The sequence below is a fragment of the Moschus berezovskii genome, chromosome 3 (genome assembly GCF_049115385.1).
Source record: "Moschus berezovskii isolate FMDL1 chromosome 3, NW_MosBer_1.0, whole genome shotgun sequence".
NCBI lineage: Eukaryota > Metazoa > Chordata > Mammalia > Artiodactyla > Moschidae > Moschus > Moschus berezovskii.
In genome coordinates this window covers 10925693-10940343 of record NC_142462.1, presented here as the reverse complement: position 1 = coordinate 10940343, position 14651 = coordinate 10925693, and the positions used below count along the sequence as shown (strand labels likewise).

General features: G+C 52.7%; 1 protein-coding gene across 10 annotated transcripts in view; it reads right to left on the bottom strand.

Moving 5' to 3' along the window:
* Positions 1-14651, bottom strand: part of GRB10 (growth factor receptor bound protein 10) — a 233143-nt gene that overhangs the window by 147370 nt on the left and 71122 nt on the right. For 4 of the 10 annotated variants that reach the window (XM_055420352.2, XM_055420354.2, XM_055420353.2 and 1 more), the window contains one exon: positions 12697-12791. The exons of 1 other annotated variant lie outside the window; for it this stretch is intronic. In XM_055420352.2, the coding sequence (XP_055276327.2) occupies positions 12697-12777 (81 nt within the window). In that variant the 5' untranslated portion in view covers positions 12778-12791. Of the gene's footprint in view, positions 1-7806; positions 7938-10576; positions 10601-10725; positions 10971-12696; positions 12792-12887; positions 13027-14651 lie in introns of those variants that run through there. 5 more of the 10 variants (XM_088833021.1, XM_088833019.1, XM_055420357.2 and 2 more) reach the window with 5 other exon arrangements.

Sequence of the window (14651 nt, the reverse complement as noted above, 5' to 3'; positions counted from 1 at the left end):
CCCACCAACAGAGCAACAGGGTTCCCTTTTCTCCACACCCTCTCCAACATTTGTTTGTACATTTTTTTGATGATGGTCACCTCATTCTGACCGGTATGAGTTGATACTTCATTGCAATTTTGATTTGCATTTCTCTACTAACAACCTGGTGCTGGAGAAGACTCTTGAGAGTCCCTTGGACTGCAAAGAGATCCAACCAGTGCATTCTAGAGGAGATCAATCCTGGGTGTTCATTGGAAGGACGGATGCTAAAGCTGAAACTCCAATACTTTGGCCACCTCATGCAAAGAGTTGACTCACTGGAAAAGAGTCTGATGCTGGGAAAGGTTGGGGGCGGGAGGAGAAGGGGACGACAGAGAATGAGATGGCTGGATGGCATCACCGACTGGATGGACATGAGTTTGAGTGAACTCCAGGAGTTGGTGATGGACAGGGAGGCCTGGCGTGCTGTGGTTCATGGGGTCGCGGAGAGTTGGACACGACTGAGCGACTGAACTGAACTGAACTGAGTAACGACCTATTACTGTGTGTGACGCGGGGGAAGGAGGAGACGCACATGTAATCACGGCTGATCCGCCGCGCTGCAAGGCAGAAACCCACACAACCCTGTAACGCACTTGTCTTTCACTTGGTCCTGTCTGACTCTGCAACCCCACGGATGCAGCAGGCCAGGCTCTTCTGCCGTCCACCATCTCTAGGAGTTTGCTCAAACTCATATACATTGAGTCAATGATGCCATCCCACCACCTTGTCCTCTGTCGCCCCCACCTTCTCCTCCTGCCTTCAATCTTTCCCAGCATCAGGGTTTTTTCCAGTGAGTCAGCTCTTCGCATCAGGTGGCCAAAGTACTGGAGCTTCAGCTTCAGCATCAGTCCTTCCAATGAATATTCAGGACTGATTGTCTTTAGGATTGACTGGTTTGATCTCCTTGTTCAAGAGAATAAAGCAATTATCCTCCATTTAAAAAAAAGAAAGAAGCGGACAGAACAAGTCCCAGAGCTCACACAGGGCAGGGAAAAGTCTGCATTCGTGCCAGTCAGGTGGGAAATCTCCTTATACATGAGACAGTAAATCATGTCTTCGGAAGAGTCTTGCCTTAACAGTGAGGGCAAATTAAGCGTCAGTTCAGTTCAGTTCAGTCATTCAGTCGTGTCCAACTCTTTGCGACCTCATGAATCACAGCACGCCAGGCCTCCCTGTCCATCACCAACTCCCGGAGTTCACTCAAACTCATGTCCATCGAGTCGGTGATGTCATCCAGCCATCTCATTCTCTGTCTTCCCCTTCTCCTCCTGCCCCCAGTCCCTCCCAGCATCAGAGTCTTTTCCATGAGACAACTCTTTGCATGAGGTGGCCAAAGTATTGGAGTTTCAGCTTTAGCATCAGTCCTTCCAATGAACACCCTTGACCTAAAGCAATTCTAGGGCCAGCTAACACGGTTTAAAAGCAAGGTTCAAAAGGATCAAACTGTTTTCAAGAAGCCTAACTGTTCCTGCAAAATATCCCCCAAATATTTAAAGGAATGCTGCTGCTGCTAAGTCACTTCAGTCGTGTCCAACTCTGAGACCCCAAGGACTGCAGCCTGCCAGGCTCTTCTGTCCATGGGATTCTCCAGGTAAGAATACTGGAGTGGGTTGCCATGCCCTCCTCCAGGGGATCTTCCCGACACAGGGATTGAAATAGTGTGTGTTATGTCTAGAGCCACCTGGGAAGCCCCATTTAAAGGAATACCCCCTAGAAAGAAAAAAAAAGTCAGCCCTCAAGCATGTAAAATTCACAATGCCTGGCATCCAATCCAAAGGGCCCAGGTATGAAAAGAAAATCAGATCTACCATGATAAGAGGAATCAACCAAGAGAAACAGACCTTGAAGTGTCAGAGACAACAGCATGAGAAGACAGGTGTATGGAAACAACTGGGGGGAAATACAGTCCATGTGCTCAGGAAGGGAAAGGAAAGCGTGACCTGGTAAGGGAAGAAAATCAAAGGCACACAAACACCAAGTCTGATCTCTGGAGGTGAAAGAGGCACTGATGGGGTCAACTGCAGACAAGACGCTGGACCCCGTCCCCCTCTCCCTCCACCCCAATGTGCGACCTTCGAGGACACACCGGGAAGCTCCCTCCCACAGAGGGCTGGAGTGATCTGGGGTAGTGGAGCCCCCATGCAGACAAAGCACATGGAAACGCTCGAAAATCAAGCACAGAGGAGACAGAGGAAGGCTGTGATCACACCCCTCCCCTCAATATGCCCAAGGTGGGCGGAGGGGGAGGACGCGGCTTCGGGACAGGGAGAGCGGAGGGTGGACCCACACCCGGCACGCTCCAGCTGCTGGGTCTGAGCTGTTACGTCCCCGGACATCCCCGAGCTGTGGTGTCATCGGGACAGTGAAACTCATTTCAGAGGGTTTGCTGGGGAGACCCTGTGAGATGAGGCACAAAAAGCCCTGGCACAAAACAAAGCCTCATGTGCATGGGTGTGGGATGCATGGAGGGGCCCCCCGCTCTCTCAGAGCCGCACATGCCCAGAGTCACCCTGGAAAGGCAGCTGTACATGATGAGCCCCCAGGAGCACTGCTTGACTGACTGCAAGGACATCAGCCAGCCAGACTGTGACTCCCAGTCCTGTCACCGAGGGAGTCGCACCCATGAGAGAAGACAGACGTGTGTGTGTGTGTGTGTATTAATGGCACCACACGTGGAAACGCAGCATCACAAATTTAAAATGCACCGGGCAGAGAGAAGCTGCAGACCCCGCAAGAGCCCTGCTTACCCAACACAAGGTTATAAAATGCTCCTCACCCCAACCCCTCCTCAAGTCCCAAGTCCCGTTCCCTGTTAGCAGGCCTGCAGGGCTGGTCCTCTGGCGTCAGCAAACCTCACCCCAGCTTCTGATAAAGCCGTGTTTCGACACCACTGCCTGAGGTCTCCTCCTCTAAAACCAAGTCCTGGGCTAATAGATGCTGCGGCGACAGCTCCTGGCAGGACTCAAAAGAAGCAGGCACAGGCCATGACCACGCACCACACAGGCTGACTGCAGATGGCCAGGATGACCCTGTGGGGAGCAGAGCCACCCAGCCCAGAGCACCCAGGGCACCCTCCCACCCTCACCAGCCCCCCAGGGGAGTCTGGGATCTCCAGGGAGCCTGGCAGGCCCAGTGCCAGGCCACCAGGCAGCACGGGGCTTCCCCAACCAGAGCCAGGGTCACACGCAAAGAAAAGGAATTGATGCAGGGGAGGACACAGGAGGGGCACAGGCCTTCTGGGGGCCGGGGCCGGGGGATGGGCTGACGCAGGACAGGGAGCAGAGGCCAGTTTGGTTAACAGGAAGATGAGTCAGATTTGAAACATCTTTATTTTGAAATGCTGGCCCCAGACACGATTCAGTGAAGGCCACTCGGCAGTCCATCAGCTCGGGGCCTAAGCCAGACACGAGAGGGGGTCTCAGACACTGTCTAATCCACGCTGGAAATGACCCCGAGCCCGGCAACCCAGCCCCCATTCAGCGTCCACCCAGGCTGTCCCTGTGGCCACGCAGCACCCCGAGGCCAGGTCGCACCACGTCCTGCCGGGAACCGAGACTGGAGGGGAAGCTGAGATGTGAGCGCCGCGCACGAGTCACACACCAGGAGGCAGAAAGAGGATGAATCCAGAGACCCCATCCTCACTCTGCGCCCCGGTTCAGTCTGAGAACTTGCTCCTTGAGAAACAGGTTTTGTAAACACATCAGCACCCAGTTCACTGGAACCCAAAACATACCACACCCACTCTGAGGATCAGCCCTGGAAACCGCCCTTCACAGCTCACAGGTACGAGAAAGCTTGATGAACCAAAGAAAAGAAGTCTGTGATGAGTGACCGATGTCTTTAAGTTCATGGGGATGATAGGGCAGAAGTCACAGTGCTTCAGAGATGAGGGTGTCTAACCACCTGGTCACCTGAGGGTCAGAGAAACACAGTCCATCTTCAAAGAGACTCAACCAATCCACAAATACTCCTTAAGCTTCTATTATAAGGCCAGCGTGTCAGCACCTAAAGCAAAGATCCTGTCCTCTGAGGACAGGAGAAAAGTAAGCAATAAGCATTCACTACTGAAGAGGGTGGTGCCATGGAATAATAAAAGAAAAACCTAGAGCAGCTTAAGTAGCGGAGTGTGTGTATGTGTGAGTTAGTCGCTCAGCTGTGTTGTCCGACTCTTCGCAACCCAAAGGACTGTAGCCAACCAGGCTCCTCTGTCCATGGGATTCTCCAGGCAAAAATACTGCAGTGGTTCGCGATTTCCTTCTCCAGGGGATCTTCCCGACTCAGGGATCAAGCCCAGGTCTCCTGCACTGCAGGCAGATTCTTTACCGTCTGAGCCACCAGGGAAGTCCCTAAGTAGGGGAGGAAGCTGCAATTTAAATAAAACTGGAGGGAAAACATCACTTTCTAGAAAGGGGCCCTGAACAAAGACTGCAGGGCAGAAGGCACAGGTTTCGAGGGCGACAAAGCCCAAGGACCAGGGCCAGGCGGCAGCCTGGGCAAAGTGCATTCAGTATCTTCATCCTGATGGTGACCAACCTTAACACCTGCACGGAAGGCTGGTTTCCTGTGAGATAAACTTCAGATGCAGCTTCTTACATTTTATGCTATTTTACAAGTTTCTACCAAGAATAATGCTGTCTTTTTGCTATGAGCTTATGCTCCTTTTACAGTTTTTTTTTTCTTTTAACTTATTTTTTAAGCCCAGTCTCTTTCCCCTAAGCAGGCTCCCAGTGCCCTGGAAGCAACTGGTGGAGACAGTCTGCTCCCTTCCGGCCCCAGTGGCTGGGGCACGAAAACCTTCATAGAACTTCCCTCTGTGTCAGCAAGCCCACGAGAACTCCCCAAAAGCTGAAAGCCAGAAAAAGAAACATGAAATTCCCTATCGCCTTTCCAGAAAAACTAAAGCAAAGTGATGGAAAATTCAGTAAGATCTTTCCTTAAACATCAATCACAGGAAAATCTTGTAGGTGTTGATAATGCTAATCTTACTTAGAGTAGCCTCAAACACTTTTCGTTTCTCCCTGGTTAATAATACGATAATAATAATAATAATTTTTAAGAGGCCAATTGCCACGTTCCTAGAGTCTCCTTCAAAACATGCAAAGTATCTTGCATATGCTGGGGAAATTGACAAAGTGCATGTTCAGTGTCTGTGAGGATCGCTGCCGGGTTAATGACTGGTGGCGACGGGAGCAGGCCCAGGGAGTGGAGGACACTTTTCCAAAGAGGAAGAAATAACCAGGAACAAGACAAGCACCCATGCAGGCCACCATGAGGCTCGTTACAAGATGAATATCCCACAGGGCATAAGAATATAATTTAAACTAGCTACCACTCTGGCTTCCCAGGTGGCACAGTGGTAAAAAACTTGCCTGCCAATGCAGGAGGCACGAGATATGGGTTCAGTCCTTGGGTTGGGAAGATCCCCTGGAGGAGGAAATGGCAATCTGCTCCAATATTCTTGCCTGGGAAATCCCATGGACAGGGCAGGCTGGCAGGGCTCCACTTTAAAGACCAAACACTTAAACAGGAAATTGTGTTAAAATTACTCCATATGCTTTAATAAAAGTAATGTTAAGATTCCTCCTACTCCCCAAAGGCACCGTTTTTAATAAACAGTTGCAACTTTCAAAATTTCCATCCATCAAAGCACAGTCTGCGTGCTCACAACCTACCCATGTTTTCTGGCTGCCGGTCTGATGCACCTGTAAAAGTAACCAACTTATTCCTCCCTTCACAGTCAAGCAAACAGAAGTTCTTCAGCACCCAGAACCCAGCCAGGGAAAGTGCCACGTCACCCCATCACCTGTGAGACTGGACAGAGAGACGCATCCCGCTTCATCTCCTAAGAATAACCAGCAGTTAACAGGACCACTGTGTGTACAATGGGCCGGAATCAGATACTACAACACAGTGTCAGGACCCCACCCACGGTCCTGTCTTCAGGCTTGTCAGTCACAGAAGTTGCCTGCAGCCTCAGTGCCCCACAAGCCCCCTTTCACCAAACCGCAGGAGGCAAGCAGAGCTGCTGACCTGCAGCCCCGGGGAGGAGGCCTCTGGGAGGACACAAGAACCGCGGTCTCCCTGCAGCGGCCGGAGCCTGCTTTCAAACTGGAAACCAACTGCGTGGGCAAGCCTGGAGCCAGCCACCCTGCTCCGGCGAAACAGGCCTGAGGCTCCACACGGACCTGGGCACAGGTGAGACCAACGCAGGGCTGGACGTGGAGGTCACGGGGGCAGAATGCGATGGTGTGGACCAAGGCAAAGCAGCGTGTGGTGCTCAGGTCTGTGATGGACAAACTGTGACCCCTGTCCACCTCCCTGGGGAGGTCTAGTCCCCTTTCCTGCAGAGATGGCGCGTTAACCTGAGACCAGAGGGATGTGTGAGGAAGAAGGCGTGCTCGCCGGGGGCCAGGTCCATCCACGGGGACACGTGAAGAAGTGGGGTGCCTTGACAGCCAGTGGGTGGCAGGTGGCAGGAAGGTGACCAAGGCCAGGAGCAGACAAGCCAGGTGGGGCGGTGGTGGCCACACCAAGCAGGACCGCCCAGGCCCCACAGAATGATGCAGATGATGCTCACAATCCAGCTGATACCAGAAAGGGCAGGCTCTGTCCTGTGACAGCAGCAACCACGTGTCAGGGGAGCAGGCGGGTGAGGGGCTGACATCAGAAACCAGGCCACCCCAACACTGAGCAGCCCGCGAGGAGCCCAGGGCCCCAGCATATCATTCCCCAAGCAATCCTGCCCTCTCCCTGCCACCTTATCATTGTGCTGGCCCTGCAGCCTTTCTGTTGGACTATGAAATCTCATTTGACAGAGTATTAATTAACTTCAGTCCCTCAGTCAATTGATCGGCCTACAGGCAGGCATCACACACCTGTCCAGCCAAGCACAGGTGCCCAGGAGAAGCAAAGCAACAGAGCAGGGAGACCCTGACCCACAGACGCCACCCCAACCTACCAGGCACCAGCTACATGAGCTGGGAGCTACCAGCATCCTTAAGCCCCGGTCCGCTAAACAAAACCTAACCCATGCGCCATGCTTGCCATAGTGCCAGACAGAGAACAGAAGGAACAGAGAAGGTATTCAACAAATACAGCTCCGTGAACCCTTCAGAAGGAACAAAAGACCTGAAGCCAACCCTCCTCCAGAAAAGAAGGTTTAGGTAAAGCAAACAAAACATTCAGAACAGAGAGAGTCTGTCCCTCCCTAATAAAAAATGTTTTCTTAATTTTTATTTATTATGTACTTATTTGTAGTATTTAACTGATTCTAAGACACTCCTCCAATTTTAAGATTTCGAAATTCAAACATTTTCCAACCAATCCATATTTAAGGACGATATGTGATAATCTTTACTTTGAATGAAAAGTTGTCATTAAAACTGACCCTTTAGGGACTTCCCTGGCGGTCCAGCGGCTAAGACTCCAAGCTCCCGATGCAGGGGGCCTGGATTCAACCCCCGGTCAGGGAACTAGACCTCACACGCCACAACTGGGACCTGGCACAGCCACGTAAATAAACAATGTTTTAAATTGGGCCTTTATCTCCCGGCACTTTAGGATCACGGAAGCTCAGTGGGTGCAGAGTCCCAGGACACAAAACACTCGCATCCCTGCAAGGCTCTGCAGAGACTGGGACACGGGTGCTCCCCACAACGTGAACACTCACAGCCCCCATCGATAGGAGTGTTGAGAAAACAAACCTATCACCCACCTGGGTGGGTAATGGCCTTCCCTGCCTCACAGTCCTCATCTGAAAAGGGCAGAACATGAATGACTCACCTCACAGAGTTGTGGCAAGACTCCCACTTCGAAAAATCCAAGTCAAGTCCTTGGTTTGACAACCATTGCCCAGTGAGTGCGTTGGTTTTCTCATCTGTAAAATGGGTATCCTGAAGGTATGAAGGTTGTGTCTCCAGTGGTTGGTGGAAGGTAAAAGAAGAGAACCCAAGACAAGTCAACAGAAGTCCTGAGTCCTTTCCCCATTACCCGCCTCCACTGAATGCTGAGGGCCAGGTTCCCTGAAGAGACGATGCAGGCTCCCCACAGGTCCAGGCACTCAGAGTGTATCCTCGTCACATTCACCAGTCGCCAGCTTCACCTCACAAAAACATCTCTGTTAAACAGCTCAGTTCAGTCAGTTCACTCGCTCAGTCGTGTCTGACTCTGCCACCCCATGAACCGCAGCACGCCAGGCCTCCCTGTCGTTGTAACTAAATCCAGAAATAATCTCCAAAGATTTACAAAAACCACTTTAGATGAAGGTCCTATCTACTGGGAGAGTCTCATAAAATAAAAAGAAGTGAGGTCTCAAGTCATCCTTGCATCCATCTCTCCCACCACGGCAAGTGGAAGGAATTGTCCACAAATTTCTTAAAGAACATATAGTCCAATGAAACAATCTCTTTGCCAATATACGTGCAAGGTAAAACACAAAGAAGCCACAGGATGACTCTGGCTAAAAAAAATAGTGACACTGAGCAACCCTGGGAACAGAATTAATTTCAGAGAACGACCCCAAATCCAGAGCATAAGCGACGAGACCGGCCAGCTTCTCCAGAGAGAGGCAAGAACCGGATGTGAACACAACCAAAGCCTCAAAGCTGTGCGACTGGTGAGCGAGGGCTGATGGCCAGGCTGCGCGTTGCTCCTGCTGCCCCCACAGTGAAGGGGCCACAGGCAGGCATAAGGGGGCCCACTATGGGCTCTGTCTGCCCAGAACTCATATCACTAATCAACGTCTGAAAACAGAAGCCGCTTGGGTTGGCCAGGCTCTGCTCAGCTCTGCTGGTGAGGCCCCAAAGCAGCCAAAGACAAGATGGAAGTAAGTGAATGTAGCCATTTTCCAATAAAACTTTATTTACAAAAGCAGGCAGGGGCTAGATACGACCCATAGGCTGTGGTCTGCCAACCTCTGCCCTGCAGAGGCAGGCACCTCGTCAGAAGGCTCAGGAATGTGCAACTGGAATGGGGCCAAGGAAGCAATCCGCAGAGACATGGGGCTGGGACAGAATTTGTGAAATTACCCTACAGAGACGCGGGGGAAGAGAGGCCATCACAGAAGGCTGCTTTTCTACTCTCTGCTGACAAACAGGGGCTTCCCTGGTGGCTCAGAGGTAAAGAATCCGCCTGCTAACACAGGAGACAGAGCTTTGATCCCTGGGTCGGAAAGATCCCCTGGAGGAGGAAATGGCAACCCTCTCCAGTATTCTTGCCTGGAGAATCCCATGGACAGAGGGGCCTTGTGGGCTACAACCCACAGGATCACAAAGAGTCAGACATGACTTAGCGATTAAACATCAACTAGCAAACAGTCTTTGGAGAGCAAGATCACAAGGACAGCTTCTACAACATTTTACTTCTAATACAGGTGGATGTGTTTTCAAATCAAAAATCAGGAAAAAAGTTATAAAAGTAGAAATAAATATTTGGATTAAATATCTGGAGATGTGCCAATAACCTTAACAACTTCTCTCAAATTTGCATTTAAGAATCTTGTTTCTACATAACAGCTCAACATTCTATTCTACTCATTCTGTTTTCTAGCAGTTGTGTGTGTGTCTGTTTTGAAGCACAGCAAATGTTGTCTTATGCATAAAAAATAAATAAAATACATCTCATAATAGGTGCATAATCCCTATATCAAAAACCAGGAGGAAACAGCTGAAATTAAGAATGGTCTGCACTTGCGAAAGATGACACAGGGTCCAGGGTGGCCCTGTTACCAAGCCCCTTCACGTGCCTAAGGGACCTAGTCCTGACTTACCGGGCTGGATTCTCTGAGACATGAGAGGCAAAGAAACTCCTTGGTTCAGAGGTTTGGCGATTTTAGAGCTGCAGACAGTGGGCTGTAGGCCTCTATTTAAAGAGCCTCAGAGACCTCTCAGGCTTCCCTGGTGGCTCAGTCGGTAAAGAACCCGCCTGCCCTGCAGGAGACTTGGGTTCCACCCCCGGGTCGGGAAGGTCCCCTGGAGAAGGAAATGGCAAGCCGCTCCAGTATTCTTGCCTGGGAAATCCCATGGACAGAGGAGCCTGGTGGGCTGCAGTCCATGGGGTCACAAAGAGTCGGACACGACTTAGCAACTAAATCACCAACGCCAAAGACTTCTTGTTCCTAAGTGACAGATATCCAGACCCGTGCCTGGCTCTGCAGGCCAGGTGTGCGTCTCTGGTCCCAAAGGGGCTCTGCCACTACCAGGCCGGAGCACCACCCCCAGCTCCAGGCACATCCTGGCAGGGGGCCTCCCTGACCTCCTGGCATCTTTCCACCACTGTCCTGTTTTACTTGCTTAAGAATCACCATCATTCCTCACAAGCATCTCATACACCAGTTTCCCCAGGACTGTCCCCCTCACCAGGAGTCAGCAGCCTCAGGAATGAACCTGCTGGAGGGGAGCTGGCACCCAGCACTGACATGGCACCCGGCTGGTGCTCAGTCAACACCGAGGAATTCTGCTAACAACCCTGGGTGGGCACCCAAGACGGGGCTGGCCCCTTACTGGGTATTTCCCACACCCTCCCTCTAGTCCCACAGCACCCTGACGTCACTCACCCTTTTTCACCAGCAGGGCCCCTGAAGCAGCCCATCACTCCCCCGAGGCCACAGAACTATAATACCACAGTTCAAAGAAGAACCAAAGCCTTGCAGAGAGAAGCCGTTCACCTCCCCTCCACCAGGTCCCCCCGCCAGCCCCCACCAACCTGCTGCCAATGTCTTTGAAGCAGGAAGCAGGGTGATTAAATACACAAAATCCTTCTGGTGCTTCTGCGTCCAGAGAAAACTGAGCAGCGGCTCACTGACTGAACCCACACCTAATCCAAAAGCCACAGCGATGGCTGAGCAGCTAGAATGAGAACATGATTTCTTTGCTGAAGATCGTACAAAGAAATTCCTCTCTATAAAAACTTGGAGATTTATCTCTTTGCTGTAACGACATATTACTCAAGACTGAACGCACTGTAAATCATCCCATGTTCTGAGAAATTCTGGAACTGTCAGCTGATTTTCCAGGAACACAGGATAAGAGCCGCCAAGTCGGCCTGCTGGACTCACAGGACCACGACAGCACCTGCGGAAGCCACTCAACAGCATGACCGAGCACTTCTCCCCGGGGCGACAGGGTCTGCTGGCAGGCCCACGGTGCGTCCGCCTCCTTCTGGCTCCTGCAGAGAGCCGCGGGCAACTGGGACGCCAACTACAAACACCTCACAAGTCTGAGAAGCTGGGCACTGGCTGCAGCTGGCAATCCTGCCGTCTCTGCCTGGACCAAAGGAAGTCTGAGATGCCAAGGCGATGAGCTAAGCGGGCCTCAGGCGGCTCCTTCCCTGTGCCTTGTTGAGCCATTATGGTCTGCTCGGTGACTAGTGGAGAGAGCACTCAGCTAACTTACAGGCCTATTTCCCGGGGGAAGGCTGCCCCTGAAGATCCCGTTTTCCTGGGAGCACTGGTGCCAAGTGTAAGGCAGAAGGCTGGGTGACAACCGGCCAAAGCTAAGTGGCCACGTGAGGGTTGAAACCATAACCCGTGGAGGCAGCTCGGAGTGTCAATCAACAGGGTGAGGCAACCAGGCCTTTTTAAGACCAAGAAAACAGTCCCACAGGAGGCAGAGGACAGGGCCTGGAAAAGCTCACCCACTGAACACGCCCAGGGTCACCAGCAAGCTTCACGGCTCTACTGAGGCTTGAGCCCTCTTTTCTCACTTGAAACTGATGGTGGCTTTGTCTCAAATTCAGTGATTAGAGTGGATCCTATTCCCAGTCTATTCCTAGTCTCCGGTCTCTCTTCCAAGATCTGATTCTCTATGACACACACACACAAAGATCAAAAAGACACCTCTCTGCAGCCATGCTGCTGTATGCAAATCATCGTCACCACAGCTAAACAGGATGCCACAGACAAAGGGAAAGAGACCAGCTCAGAGAAGTGCAAGCATCGGACCAAGGGACCTCCAAACTTAAGACCCTGCTGGGACATGCAGACCAAGAGGTGATTCAAGTGCTCTATGTGCTGCAAGACTCATCAGGAGAAATGCAAATTTCCTCATCCAGTCCAAAGATCTAAGGATCCAACGTGCCCATCTACACCATAGAGCAAAGTTCCAGCAGCAGAAACCTGCCTCAGGAGATACATACAGGAAACTGACAGATGACATACATACAGGAAACTGACAGATGACATACATACAGGAAACTGACAGCCCCTCTGCAGGGGCTAGGGGGACACCCGCTCCCCTACGCAGGCTGCCTGACGCTGTCAGGGTGAGAAGGGCCCCACCTGTGACAGGCAGGTCACCGCCAGGCCAAGAAGCTCCTCTGTCCCACTTCCCGCCCTGTATGCTCCCGTCTCTCCTTCAGCAGCCCAATGCCTGCCACCATTCCCACTCGCCATCTGGAGTTTTAAGGGCCCAGCAGGGAACAGCACAGGGCCTGCATCACTCCTGGCAAGTTTGCACCTCAATGAAAACCCCGCTGAAAAGGTTGCTGTGGCCACAGAGATGAACTCTCCCAGAGCAAGGAAGCAAGGCCATGCAGACGCGCAGGATGTGTCCACAGCGCCACCCAGCCCCTCCTCACTCATCTGCGAGTGATGGCAGGCAGGTCATGTGCTCTGCCTGCGCCCCGGCCCCCGGCCAGCGCCCCTGCCAGAGTCCGCCGTCCGCGCCCCTCCCCTACCTGGCAGTACGGATGGTGCAGGAAGGAATCTGGGCCTCCTGCTAAAGCCATGGGTTCCTTCCTGCGGTCTTCAAGCCACATGGACTGCACGGGACCTGGAACAGAGACAGACTGTGAGAAACCTGGACAGAGGGAGGGCCCACTGCTCTCCAGGGGCTCAGGGGCCGGGGGCTGGCCCGGACACCACCTGCCTTCTGGGCGAGTCAGGGGACTGGCACCAACTCCAGAACCTTGACCGGTGGCCACAGGGCCTTGTGGGCAGAGACGCTCAGAGGGGTGAGCCACCAGAGAACTGAATGCCAGCCGCTCAGCAAGCCCCATGAGTCACCTGACTCTTCTTCCGCTCACAGTCATGCAACAGCCTGAAGACCTGCTCACACTGTGGGCAACACAGGCTTGGCCTGCGGGGAGGTGGGGCGGGTGTTGCTGGGGCCCTCTGAGCACCACCCACGTAAATGCTGCCTTGACCAGCCACAGCCTAGAACCCGAACCTTAACCCTGGGAGGTGCCCTCTCAGCAGATATCAAACCACCAGACACAGATCCAACATGCTCCCTGCAGGGAACGCCTTGGAGAACAACACTCACAGCCGCAGCCTCTGGAACGGAGGTGAGATGTGCCGCCTCCTAGGAATGCCAGAGCGACTTCAGCTCCATGAAAGTGCACACTTGGCTCCAACAAGGAGCCCCAGACAGGCAGGGAAGTAAGATCCCATCTTTCTCTTTAATCTCCTGTGGCACAAGCCATACGCTCGATCCATACAGGATGATCTGTGAGAGTTCCAGAACTGACCCCGACAAAACCCACCCCCCAAGCAATGCAGAGGACTGTGCGGGGTGGGGGTGGGGGCAGGCGGCACAGAGCTTGTTCTGCACTGGGGACCCACCACCCGACACTCACAGACCAGAGACCATATACCACACAGACTTCTGCAGCACACACCTTATCTTCCACAGATGAGCAGAAATCAGAGTTTCATTTCCATGAAGACAGAAGACTGTTACAAGTCACACTCTGGACCACAGTAGGAGGAGAGAGGAACCAGTGCCAGGGTCAGAAAGATCCCTCACACCATTCTTCTCAGAAATCATCAGAAGTGAGAATATTTTCAGGAACAGTGGCAACAGCCATCAGCATTCTCTGTTATAACCCACCTCAGAGCCACTCAGACCCTCCTCAGCTCCCCCTGCGGCCTAAGGACCCCGAACAATTCATAACTCCTGACCACGTGAGGCTCTCTCTGGCCTCTGCATCCACAGTGTTGTTCTGAGCTCTGTCAGCTGCTATAAGTGTTACGGCCCTATAGGACTGAGCTCAGGGGTCACCTCCTCCAGGAAGCCCTCCTTGGACTGTCCCTCACCAATCACCACCGCCCACAGTGGTTCAGTCAGTGTCCACTCTGGGCTCCTGGGCCTTATGCTGGGCTCACAGCCCTCTTTCCGTCTGCCACGCAGAGCTGTAAATGCCCCTGCTTGGTCTCACGCCCCACAAAGGAACCATAACCGTGTGCTTACTAGTGACACAGGCTTGCTCTGTGCAAACTCTCAGGAAGTGCCAGCGAAGAGACACTGTCTGGCTGTGCAGGACTTGAGTCCCCGACAGGCTTTCTGCAGCTACATCTACACAGACAGGATGCCCAAAGGGGTTCTTGGGTCATCAGCATCACCCCATCGGATGAGGCAAAGCCAGACCGTTCCGGCACCCACCCACCTTGTCCTGGGCCACCTGGAGGGACCCTTCTCCCCACAGGCTTCCTGAGGGCACAGGCGGGTGCCCAGCGTCCCCTTCAAGTAGATGGCTCAACTCGGGCTGCGTTTCAGTGAACGGCGGCCAGAGCCTCAGTGATGAGCAAACCAGGAACCTAGAGCTGAGAAACCATTTTCTGATCTAATCCTCTGGGGCCTGGAAGGACTTATTTCTCAGACGCGGCTTTACTTTGAGAGAAATAAGAAAAC